General features: G+C 48.6%; 1 protein-coding gene and 1 long non-coding RNA gene across 5 annotated transcripts in view; one reads left to right on the forward strand and one right to left on the reverse strand.

Annotated features, from left to right (window-relative positions):
• LOC142464863 (solute carrier family 2, facilitated glucose transporter member 9-like) overlaps positions 1-9,607 on the reverse strand; it is a 32,844-nt gene extending 23,237 nt beyond the window's left edge. The window contains exons 1-3 of one of the 3 annotated variants that reach the window (XM_075568493.1): positions 9,502-9,542; positions 777-875; positions 335-451 (exon numbers count right to left, since the gene is read on the reverse strand). In XM_075568493.1, the coding sequence (XP_075424608.1) occupies positions 335-369 (35 nt within the window). In that variant the 5' untranslated portion in view covers positions 370-451; positions 777-875; positions 9,502-9,542. Of the gene's footprint in view, positions 1-334; positions 496-776; positions 876-9,501 lie in introns of all 3 variants that reach the window. The other 2 variants (XM_075568491.1, XM_075568492.1) reach the window with 2 other exon arrangements.
• The window catches only part of LOC142464865 (uncharacterized), a 24,024-nt gene continuing 10,644 nt past the window's right edge, over positions 1-13,380 (forward strand). The window contains exons 1-3 of one of the 2 annotated variants that reach the window (XR_012787743.1): positions 1-542; positions 742-822; positions 10,728-10,831. This is a non-coding gene — a long non-coding RNA (uncharacterized LOC142464865). Of the gene's footprint in view, positions 823-10,727; positions 10,832-13,380 lie in introns of both variants that reach the window. The other variant, XR_012787742.1, reaches the window with a different exon arrangement.

Below are 13,380 nucleotides of genomic sequence, written 5' to 3' on the forward strand. Positions count from 1 at the left end.
AGTGATTATAATTGTTTGTTCTTGTATAGCGCTGCTAGTTTTACGTAGCACTTTAGAAGACATTTTGCAGGCACAGGCCCCTGCCCCACAGAGCTTACAATCTATATTTTTGGTGCCTGAGGCACAGGGAGATAAAGTGACTTGCCCAAGGTCACAGGGAGCCGACACCGGGAATTGAACCAGGTTCCCCTGCTGCAAATTCAGTGCCAGTCAGTGTCTTCACTCACTGAGCTGCCCCTTCTCCACTCTGATTCAATCAGTGTTTAATCAACAACCCCCATATATTTCCGAGGATTTCCGCCCCACACAGGTATGCCACTTGACATGCACTTACTTTCCGTATTTGTCCGGTAGGTATCCTGATCCCATGACTCCCACAATACCTCCAATGCAGTAACTGGACACAATGAATGACCAGAGTATCCTCAGGGTATTGTCACTGATGGGTGAGCTGTAACGATGTATCCACGTGCTGTTGATGAACGCTTTCATGTACTGGAAGAGGCGCAGAAGAACACACATCGCTCGCTCACATCCCCAGGGTAGATACATTCCAGGGACATTATATGCCGGGATACAGGGCAGCCTGTCTTATCGAGTGACTGCGGGACACTCAATGGCCCAAATGTGTGTCCACAATACAGTTAGGACCTCTGCTCTGCCACTGGTTTTTACCTGCCCTTAAGCAGCGCATTTCAATTCACTTAAACCCTTCTTGGAATATTGCTATTTTGGTCACAGGTTCCACCCCAGTGGCGGCTGCACAGTATACTCACCGGGGAGGGGGCGTTCAGGACGGAGATGTGGAACCCATACTGAAAGGTACCCCCGATACCCAACACAAGGATCATCAGGAACAGGCCGCGGTACTGAACCTGAGCAACACAATGACACAGTGCGACACAATGGTGCAGCACAATTACACCGTGCGACACAATGGTACAGCACAATTACACCGTGCGACACAATGGTACAGCACAATTACACCGTGCGACACAATGGTACAGCACAATTACACCGTGCGACACAATGGTACAGCACAATTACACCGTGCGACACAATGGTACAGCACAATTACACCGTGCGACACAATGGTACAGCACAATTACACCGTGCGACACAATGGTACAGCACAATTACACCGTGCGACACAATGGTGCAGCACAATTACACCGTGCGACACAATGGTGCAGCACAATTACACCGTGCGACACAATGGTACAGCACAATTACACCGTGCGACACAATGGTGCAGCACAATTACACCGTGCGACACAATGGTACAGCACAATTACACCGTGCGACACAATGGTGCAGCACAATTACACCGTGCGACACAATGGTGCAGCACAATTACACCGTGCGACACAATGGTGCAGCACAATTACACCGTGCGACACAATGGTACAGCACAATTACACCGTGCGACACAATGGTGCAGCACAATTACACCGTGCGACACAATGGTACAGCACAATTACACCGTGCGACACAATGATACAGCACAATTACACAGTGCAACGCAATCATACAGGACATCTACACAATCATTCAGCACAACTACAGTGTGACACAATGAAACAACACAACTACAAAGTGTGAGACAATGATACAAGACAATTACACATTGGGGCACAATGATGCAACAGAATTACACAGTGCGACACAACGATACAGCACAATTACACATTTCAACGCATTCATACAGGACAACTACACAGTGCAATGCAATCATACAGCACAACTACACAATGATTCAGCACAACTACAGTGTGACACAATGAAACAACACAACTACAAAGTGTGAGACAATGATGCAAGACAATTACACCGTGCGACACAATGGTACAGCACAATTACACCGTGCGACACAATGATACAGCACAATTACACAGTGCAATGCAATCATACAGCATAACTACACAATCATTAAGCACAACTACAGTGTGACAATGAAACAACACAACTACAAAGTGTGAGACAATGATACAAGACAATTACACAGTGGGGCACAATGATGCAACAGAATTACACAGTGCGACACAACGATACAGCACAATTACACAGTGCAACGCATTCATACAGGACAACTACACAGTGCAATGCAATCATACAGCACAACTACACAATGATTCAGCACAACTACAGTGTGACACAATGAAACAACACAACTACAAAGTGTGAGACAATGATACAACACAATTACACAGTGGGGCACAATGATGCAGCACAATTACATGGTGAGGCACAACAGAATAATATAATATACTCAACAAGTACAGAATGAAAGAAACACAAAGATATGACACAGGTGCAGAATGAGAGTGTAATTACTCCCGGTTTGCACAATGTTTCTCTGCCCCTCACAGGGGGGAGGGGGGGGGGCGCTGGTCAGATCTAAACAAAATTGGGCAGCAGTGATAAGCTGTGTGCGGCTCCAGCCAGCTGGTGGTGCTGCAGAGCCCATCAGCTCCACTTCTCTCGTGGATAATATTTTGGGGAGGGGGGGGGGGGGTGTATCATGTATGTATGTATGCAGATTTGTCCCGGGGAAAACCAGGACAAATGTCACGCATGCGCGATCGGCATTTGCTGACTGCGCATGCGCGAAATGCGTTTGCCAGTCGCTCATGGGCATGCACGATCGAAACTTGACGGTTGCGCATGCGCAAGAGCAGCCGGAAAGTGCCGATTGCGCATGCGCGCGTGTGTGTGAGGCACCATTAATATACATAGCGCTTCACAGCAGTAATACACGTGACAATCATATACTGTAAATAACAAATAATACAGATAACACATAATGGGGAGAAGTGCTTCAGACATAAAAGTAACATTTAGGAAAAGGAGTCCCTGCTCCGAAGAGCTTACAATCTAATTATGTATCTATCTAATGTATGTGCGTGTATATGATGTATGGATGGTTTGTATGTGCGTATATATGATGTATGGCTATGGTTACCAGGTGTCCAGTATTGAACCAGACTGTCCTGTATTTGGACACTGTCCAGTAAAACATTAGAGGTAATACTGGACATTTAAGTGTATACCGGTATTACCTCTCTGGGCGTGTATGTGTATACCGGTATTACCTCTCTGGGCGTGTATGTGTATACCGGTATTACCTCTCTGGGCGTGTATGTGTATACCGGTATTACCTCTCTCGGCGTGTATGTGTATACCGGTATTACCTCTCTGGGCGTGTATACCGGTATTACCTCTCTGGGCGTGTATGTGTATACCGGTATTACCTCTCTGGGCGTGTATGTGTATACCGGTATTACCTCTCTGGGCATGTATGTGTATACCGGTATTACCTCTCTGGGCGTGTATGTGTATACCGGTATTACCTCTCTGGGCGTGTATGTGTATACCGGTATTACCTCTCTGGGTGTGTATGTGTATACCGGTATTACCTCTCTGGGCGTGTATACCGGTATTACCTCTCTGGGCGTGTATGTGTATACCGGTATTACCTCTCTGGGCGTGTATGTGTATACTGGTATTACCTTTCTGGGCGTGTATGTGTATACCGGTATTACCTCTCTGGACATGTATGTGTATACCGGTATTACCTCTCTGGGCGTGTATGTGTATACCGGTATTACCTCTCTGGACATGTATGTGTATACCGGTATTACCTCTCTGGGCGTGTATGTGTATTCCGGTATTACCTCTCTGGGCGTGTATACGTATACCGGTATTACCTCTCTGGGCGTGTATGTGTATACCGGTATTACCTCTCTGGGCGTGTATGTGTATTCCGGTATTACCTCTCTGGGCGTGTATACGTATACCGGTATTACCTCTCTGGGCGTGTATGTGTATTCCGGTATTACCTCTCTGGGCGTGTATACGTATACCGGTATTACCTCTCTGGGCGTGTATGTGGATACCGGTATTACCTCTCTGGGCGTGTATGTGTATACCGGTATTACCTCTCTCGGCGTGTATGTGTATACCGGTATTACCTCTCTGGGCGTGTATACCGGTATTACCTCTCTGGGCGTGTATGTGTATACCGGTATTACCTCTCTGGGCGTGTATGTGTATACCGGTATTACCTCTCTGGGCGTGTATGTGTATACCGGTATTACCTCTCTGGGCGTGTATGTGTATACTGGTATTACCTCTCTGGGCGTGTATGTGTTTACCGGTATTACCTCTCTGGACATGTATGTGTATACCGGTATTACCTCTCTGGGCGTGTATGTGTATACCGGTATTACCTCTCTGGACATGTATGTGTATACCGGTATTACCTCTCTGGGCGTGTATGTGTATTCCGGTATTACCTCTCTGGGCGTGTATACGTATACCGGTATTACCTCTCTGGGCGTGTATGTGTATACCGGTATTACCTCTCTGGGCGTGTATGTGTATTCCGGTATTACCTCTCTGGGCGTGTATACGTATACCGGTATTACCTCTCTGGGCGTGTATGTGTATACCGGTATTACCTCTCTGGGCGTGTATATGTATACCGGTATTACCTCTCTGGGCGTGTATGTGTATACCGGTATTACCTCTCTGGGCGTGTATGTGTATACCGGTATTACCTCTCTGGGTGTGTATGTGTATACCGGTATTACCTCTCTGGGCGTGTATGTGTATACCGGTATTGCCTCTCTGGACGTGTATACGTATACCGGTATTACCTCTCTGGGCGTATATGTGTATACCGGTATTACCTCTCTGGGCGTATATGTGTATACCGGTATTACCTCTCTGGACATGTATGTGTATACCGGTATTACCTCTCTGGGCGTGTATGTGTATTCCGGTATTACCTCTCTGGGCGTGTATACGTATACCGGTATTACCTCTCTGGGCGTGTATGTGTATACCGGTATTACCTCTCTGGGCGTGTATGTGTATTCCGGTATTACCTCTCTGGGCGTGTATACGTATACCGGTATTACCTCTCTGGGCGTGTATGTGTATACCGGTATTACCTCTCTGGGCGTGTATACGTATACCGGTATTACCTCTCTGGGCGTGTATACGTATACCGGTATTACCTCTCTGGGCGTGTATGTGTATTCCGGTATTACCTCTCTGGGCGTGTATACGTATACCGGTATTACCTCTCTGGGCGTGTATGTGTATACCGGTATTACCTCTCTGGGCGTGTATACGTATACCGGTATTACCTCTCTGGGCGTGTATACGTATACCGGTATTACCTCTCTGGGCGTGTATGTGTATACCGGTATTACCTCTCTGGGCGTGTATACGTATACCGGTATTACCTCTCTGGGCGTATATGTGTATACCGGTATTACCTCTCTGGGCGTATATGTGTATACCGGTATTACCTCTCTGGGCGTGTATGTGTATACCGGTATTACCTCTCTGGGCGTGTATGTGTATACCGGTATTACCTCTCTGGGCGTATATGTGTATACCGGTATTACCTCTCTGGGCGTGTATGTGTATACCGGTATTACCTCTCTGAACGTGTATGTGTATACCGGTATTACCTCTCTGGGCGTATATGTGTATACCGGTATTGCCTCTCTGGGCGTATATGTGTATACCGGTATTGCCTCTCTGGGCGTATATGTGTATACCGGTATTGCCTCTCTGGGCGTGTATGTGTATACCGGTATTACCTCTCTGGGCATGTATGTGTATACCGGTATTACCTCTCTGGGCGTGTATGTGTATACCGGCATTACCTCTCTGGGCGTGTATGTGTATACCGGTATTACCTCTCTGGACGTGTATGTGTATACCGGTATTACCTCTCTGGGCGTGTATGTGTATACCGGCATTACCTCTCTGGGCGTGTATGTGTATACCGGTATTACCTCTCTGGACGTGTATGTGTATACCGGTATTACCTCTCTGGACATGTATGTGTATACCGGTATTGCCTCTCTGGGCGTGTATGTGTATACCGGTATTACCTCTCTGGACGTGTATGTGTATACCGGTATTGCCTCTCTGGACGTGTATGTGTATACCGGTATTACCTCTCTGGACGTGTATGTGTATACCGGTATTACCTCTCTGGGCGTGTATGTGTATACCGGTATTACCTCTCTGGGCGTGTACGTGTATACCGGTATTACCTCTCTGGGCGTGTATGTGTATACCGGTATTACCACTCTGGGCGTATATGTGTATACCGGTATTACCTCTTTGGGCGTGTATGTGTATACCGGTATTACCTCTCTGGGCGTGTGTGTGTATACCGGTATTACCTCTCTGGGCGTGTATGTGTATACCGGTACTACCTCTCTGGGCGTGTATGTGTATACCGGTATTACCTCTCTGGGCGTGTATGTGTATACCGGTATTATCTCTCTGGGTGTGTATGTGTATACCGGTATTACGTCTCTGGGTGTGTATGTGTATACCGGTATTACCTCTCTGGGCGTGTATGTGTATACCGGTATTACGTCTCTGGGCGTGTATGTGTATACCGGTATTATCTCTCTGGGTGTGTATGTGTATACCGGTATTACCTCTCTGGGCATGTATGTGTATACCGGTATTACCTCTCTGGGCGTGTATGTGTATACCGGTATTACCACTCTGGGCGTGTATGTGTATACCGGTATTACCACTCTGGGCGTGTATGTGTATAGTGGTATTACCTCTCTGGGTGTGTATGTGTCTACCGGTATTACCTCTCTGGGCGTGTATGTATATACCGGTATTACCTCTCTGGGCGTGTATGTGTATATCGGTATTACCTCTCTGGGCGTGTATGTGTATACCGGTATTACCTCTCTGGGCGTGTATGTGTATACCGGTATTACCTCTCTGGGCGTGTATGTGTATACCTCTCTGGGCGTGTATGTGTATACCGGTATTACCTCTCTGGGCGTGTATGTGGATACCGGTATTACTTCTCTGGACATAGTGACCTAACGGGTTTGGTGGTCGTGGGATTTCCTCGAGCAGGGAGAGATCAGGGCTGTTGCTAGAGGGCTGGGCAGCTTCCTCCATCCTGATTGGCTGCATTACCCAACAGCAGCCAATCAGGAGGAGGTGTCAGGAGTCTCAGGGTGGGGCCAAGGAGAGGAGGAAACAGCATGGAGTGGAGAGGTGAGATGTGTGTGTCTCGCACGTGCATGTGTCTCGAGTGTATATTGTGTCCAGTATTTTTGGAGAAGCAACCTGGCAACACTATGTATGGATGGAGTGTATTTATATATATGATGGATGGTATTTATGGTGTGTATATATTTACGGTATGTATATATAAATAATGTCTTAGGTATATATATTTATATATAGCAAATAAAAAGATCACTTATGAGCGCAATTACAGACAGGTCTGCACCCTGCCTTTCACCATTATCACCTAGCATACAGTGCTTCCACTGCAGCAAGGGATTCTGGGAAATGACATGCAAATGAGCACAGCGTGTCACCTTTTGCCTGAAATCCATTTTACATGGAACCCACTCACTATATAGGTATGTATGTATATATATATATATATTGTGACAAACGCCCCTCTTTTGTAGTGCTGACGTCTGTCTGGGTTCTTCCCGACACAGTCTTCTAGGGTTATTTAATACAAAAACAGGATCGTACAAAGTATTAAGCTGCTTAACTCAGGCTTCTGCCTGCTTTATTTTCATCCAAGTAAGGTACTGCAGCTTTAACATGTGTAGGTTAGAGGTACTCAGATACTTTCATTCAGCAGTTCACTCATTTCATTGTTACAGTATTTCCCACACTGTTATTTCAAGTAAAAAGAAACCAAACTATATAAACAAAATCCTATCCCTTTCAGGGATCTAACTACACATCAAAATCAGTCTCTCTAACAGCTGCTGGCCAACTAAACTGGTTCCCCAGCTTAAAACAATGCTCTCTCATTTAGGGTCACAAGATACAGCACAGTCTTTTAGCAACAGCAGTAACCATTTGTTTGTCTTATCTGTTTGGGGTGTCCAGGCAAATCCTCTGGTACTGTGATACGTGGAGAGGCCGTCAACCTCGATACTGGATGCAGGAGAGTAGCGACACCCCCAGCCCCCAGGCTCCAAGGAGAGAGAGTGAAATGCAAAACCTCTCTGCTCTAAATACCTGTGCTTGTGATTAGAAGAGCAGGTGAGGGAGAACTAGAGCCATTGTAATCTGTGCTCTGGATTTTCCATCCAGCTGCCTGAGTTAATGGGAAGCTGTGGAACGGATCATTTTTAGCTATTCCTGCACTTTCTGCTCTAAAATGGGGCAGAAAGCTGCCTAACATCTTTGGACTATGTCACAATATATATATATAGGTAACAGAGCAGATGGCACACAAATACAGATGAGGACAGGTGCTTAGTCCCATATGAATGAATACAATCAAAGGCTCCTTACCAGGCAGACCAGAGAATCCAGGGAATCCAAAGCAGGCACAGCAAGGAAGAGACAGCACACTTGTTAGCAAAAAGAATTGTATTAGTGAAGCAGGCACAAAACACCAACGTTTCGGTCCTAAAAACAGGACCTTTATCAAGGGAGTGCTCCCTTGATAAAGGTCCTGTTTTTAGGACCGAAACGTTGGTGTTTTGTGCCTGCTTCACTAATACAATTCTTTTTGCTAACAAGTGTGCTGTCTCTTCCTTGCTGTGCCTGCTTTGGATTCCCTGGATTCTCTGGTCTGCCTGGTAAGGAGCCTTTGATTATATATATATATATATATATACATATACACCCCAAAAAAATTGGGGTTGTTGACAGCACTATGGAGTATTAAAAAGAAGACCTTTTATTCAAGCCCTTAAAATACAAAATGAAAACAACCGTGTGATGTTTTGGGGTCGCCATGGCCCCTCGGCCAAACACAGGCGCCAGGGACAACATTTTAGGCACACACATCCGAGAAATTCCCATCCCTGGTGTACAAATACAGTATATGTGGTGTGTGTTAATTGTGCTTTTGTATGGAGCTTTCTCATTGTATAGTGCATTGTGTGTGTGTGGTGTATGCGTCTGTGTATGGAGCTTTCTCATTGTATAGTGCATGGTGTGTGTGTGGTGTATGCGTCTGTGTATGGAGCTTTCTCATTGTATAGTGCATGGTGTGTGTGTGTGTGTGTGTGTGGTGTATGCGTCTTTGTATGGAGCTTTCTCATTGTATAGTGCATTGTGTGTGTGTGTGTGTGTGTGTGTGGTGTATGCGTCTGTGTATGGAGCTTTCTCATTGTATAGTGCATGGCATGTGTGTGTGGTGTATGCGTCTGTGTATGGAGCTTTCTCATTGTATAGTGCATGGCATGTGTGTGTGTGTGGTGTATGCATCTGTGTATGGAGCTTTCTCATTGTATAGTGCATGGCATGTGTGTGTGGTGTATGCGTCTGTGTATGGAGCTTTCTCATTGTATAGTGCATGGCATGTGTGTGTGTGTGTGTGTGTGTGGTGTATGCGTCTGTGAATGGAGCTTTCTCATTGTATAGTGCATGGCATGTGTGTGTGTGTGTGGTGTATGCGTCTGTGTATGGCGCGTGGGCAGCCTGCTCTGTGGGGCTTGCCCCCCGGGCACTCACCAGGTCATTGGGTGACGCGGCCATCTCTGGAGGGTTTCCAGTGTCTGACAGCAGTCCTGCTGTCTGATCTCTGGCACTGGAGACATAAAGTGAGTCAAGATAAATGTTTACCTGCTCTGTTTAGTTTGGATTTTAATAAATTGCAGGATTAAGTATTCACAGTGTGACGCGTGCTCCGAGCCCTGGGTGTGCAGAGAGAGGAACCAGAACCGCGGTGTCATAGTGTCACACTGCCCTCCGCTTATTAATGGCATAACGCTGCTTCTCCACCCCAACCCATAACACCTTCTCAAGTTCCCTGGCCACTCTGTCCTCAACCTTAAAGATATATTCCCCCGATCTTTCCCTTAATTTAATTAAAACCACCTAAAATGAACGAGACCACACCTTGTTAAGGGGAAGAAAAAAGTCACAGCTTTATATTAACTACACTTGTTATACCCCTAACTGCCCGCCCTTAGCGCGATATGACTGTGGGGGGAGAGGACCGGCAAGTCCTACTGGCTGACCTCCCCCGGCCCACTTAACCACTCTCCCCCCCCCCCCACTGGAGGATTGGGCCGTCCCGTACAGTTGGCGCCCAGCTTTCCACCTCGTTCTTTGTTACAGAGCCGGTCCTATCGCAATCAGCGGCTTCAGCCTGCCAGTCTATACTTGGGACTCTACCCGGGGCCGACCCGAATGTAGGCGCCCAGTTCTTTGTACGTTGTTAGCATCCCCCACCTGGCTGGCGCTGCAGTTGCGCCGTTGCTGTGACGAGCAGCGCGGTGTCGCCTCTGTTGGTACTGAATATGTAGGTCCTGCTTAACCTTAACTTGGGGAAGGGTGGGAGGGAAGTTGTTAAAAACTGCCCACAGCATCGTGGAGCCCTGCTAAATACCCCTCTCTGGGCCGTCCACCACATTTGGGGGTTAAGGGGCAAGGGGGGAAGGTGACAAATGGTTTACTTCCCAGTCCGTTACTGCCCTTGTGGTGGTGGTGGCGGCCCCATGCTGGGCCTCTGCCTCTCCCTTTGGGGCAATAGATGTCATTATATGCCCAGGCTTGCCTCGTACTATTTCAGGATTTTACCATGCGCCCCCGGTCAGTGTATGACTTGTTTTAAAGATTTGATCTGAAAAACTGCTCTGCTCTGGGGTTCCTAATTTGAAGATCTCCCGTGTCCAGAACAGGACAGTTCTTTGCAGGTTTTTTTTTTACCTAAATCCTTAACCGTCTCATTTTAGATACCTGCAGTCTGGCGGTGTGATCTTCCACAGCTGGACAAAGAATTCGAGGTGACCTGATACCAATATTGTATCACACATGTAAAAGAGCTTCACCACTGCAGGTAAACCCTCCTTATACACCCTGACATCCTGTCCCCCTCACTGCCGTTATACCCATCCCTATACACCCCGACATCCTACTGTCCCCCTCACTGCCCTGTTATACCCCTCCCTATACACCCCGACATCCTACTGTCCCCCTCACTGCCCAGTTATACCCATCCCTATACACCCCGACATCCTACTGTCCCCCTCACTGCCCTGTTATACCCCTCCCTATACACCCCGACATCCTACTGTCCCCCTCACTGCCCAGTTATACCCATCCCTATACACACCGACATCCTACTGTCCCCCTCACTGCCCTGTTATACCCATCCCTATACACCCCGACATCCTACTGTCCCCCTCACTGCCCTGTTATACCCCTCCCTATACACCCCGATATCCTACTGTCCCCCTCACTGCCCTGTTATACCCCTCCCTATACACCCCGACATCCTACTGTCCCCCTCACTGCCCTGTTATACCCCACCCTATACACCCCGACATCCTACTGTCCCCCTCACTGCCCTGTTATACCCCTCCCTATACACCCCGACATCCTACTGTCCCCCTCACTGCCCTGTTATACCCCTCTCTATACACCCTGACATCCTACTGTCCCCCTCACTGCCATTATACCCCTCCCTATACACCCCGACATCCTACTGTCCCCCTCACTGCCCTGTTATACCCCTCCCTATACACCCCGACATCCTACTGTCCCCCTCACTGCCCTGTTATACCCCTCCCTATACACCCCAACATCCTACTGTCCCCCTCACTGCCCTGTTATACCCCTCCCTATACACCCCGACATCCTACTGTCCCCCTCACTGCCCTGTTATACCCCTCCCTATACACCCCAACATCCTACTGTCCCCCTCACTGCCCTGTTATACCCCTCCCTATACACCCCGACATCCTACTGTCCCCCTCACTGCCCTGTTATACCCCTCCCTATACACCCCGACATCCTACTGTCCCCCTCACTGCCCTGTTATACCCATCCCTATACACCCCAATATCCTGCTGCCCTGTTATACCCCTCCCTATACACCCCAACATCCTACTGTCCCCCTCACTGCCCTGTTATACCCCTCCCTATACACCCCGACATCCTACTGTCCCCCTCACTGCCCTGTTATACCCCTCCCTATACACCCCGACATCCTACTGTCCCCCTCACTGCCCTGTTATACCCATCCCTATACACCCCGACACCCTGCTGTCCCCTCACTGCCCTGTTATACCCCTCCCTATACACCCCAACACCCTGCTGTCCCCTCACTGCCCTGTTATACCCCTCCCTATACACCCCAACATCCTGCTGCCCTCCTCACTGCCCTGTTATACCCCTCCCTATACACCCCGACATCCTACTGTCCCCCTCACTGCCCTGTTATACCCCTCCCTATACACCCCAACATCCTGCTGCCCTCCTCACTGCCCTGTTATACCCCTCCCTATACACCCCGACATCCTACTGTCCCCCTCACTGCCCTGTTATACCCCTCCCTATACACCCCAACACCCTGCTGTCCCCTCACTGCCCTGTTATACCCCTCCCTATACACCCCAACATCCTGCTGCCCTCCTCACTGCCCTGTTATACCCCTCCCTATACACCCCGACATCCTACTGCCCCCCTCACTGCCCTGTTATACCCATCCCTATACACCCCAATATCCTGCTGCCCTGTTATACCCCTCCCTATACACCCCGATATCCTACTGTCCCCCTCACTGCCCTGTTATACCCCTCCCTATACACCCCAACACCATGCTGCCCCCTCACTGCCCTGTTATACCCCTCCCTATACACCCCAACATCCTGCTGCCCCCTCACTGCCCTGTTATACCCATCCCTATACACCCCAACACCCTGCTGCCCTGTTATACCCCTCCCTATACACCCCACATCCTACTGTCCCCCTCACTGCCCTGTTATACCCATCCCTATACACCCCAATATCCTGCTGCCCTGTTATACCCCTCCCTATACACCCCGACATCCTGCTGTCCCCTCACTGCCCTGTTATACCCCTCCCTATACACCCCGACATCCTACTGTCCCCCTCACTGCCCTGTTATACCCCTCCCTATACACCCCGACATCCTACTGTCCCCCTCACTGCCCTGTTATACCCCTCCCTATACACCCCACATCCTACTGTCCCCCTCACTGCCCTGTTATACCCCTCCCTATACACACCGACATCCTACTGTCCCCCTCACTGCCCTGTTATACCCCACCCTATACACCCCGACACCCTGCTGCCCTCCGCACTGTCACATTATTTTGTTACATGAACCCATGAAACATTAGAGTGCTGGGATTGCACACCTGGTGGGGACGAGTGTGCACTTTTGCACGTGGGAGCGCTAGAATGTAGGAAGGAGCCGAATGTGGAAGGGTAAGTAGTAAATCGCAGAATCCTTCCAATCCCAGCACTGCCCCAGCTTCAAACAGAAGGCTGAGGGGGGCCTCTGATCAGTACCTGAGGGGGTGAGAGGTATATCTCCCTGATGTCTGTGTATCAGGAGGGGGTAAGCGGTACGTGTCCCTG

The sequence above is a fragment of the Ascaphus truei genome, chromosome 13 (assembly GCF_040206685.1).
Source record: "Ascaphus truei isolate aAscTru1 chromosome 13, aAscTru1.hap1, whole genome shotgun sequence".
Lineage (NCBI taxonomy): Eukaryota > Metazoa > Chordata > Amphibia > Anura > Ascaphidae > Ascaphus > Ascaphus truei.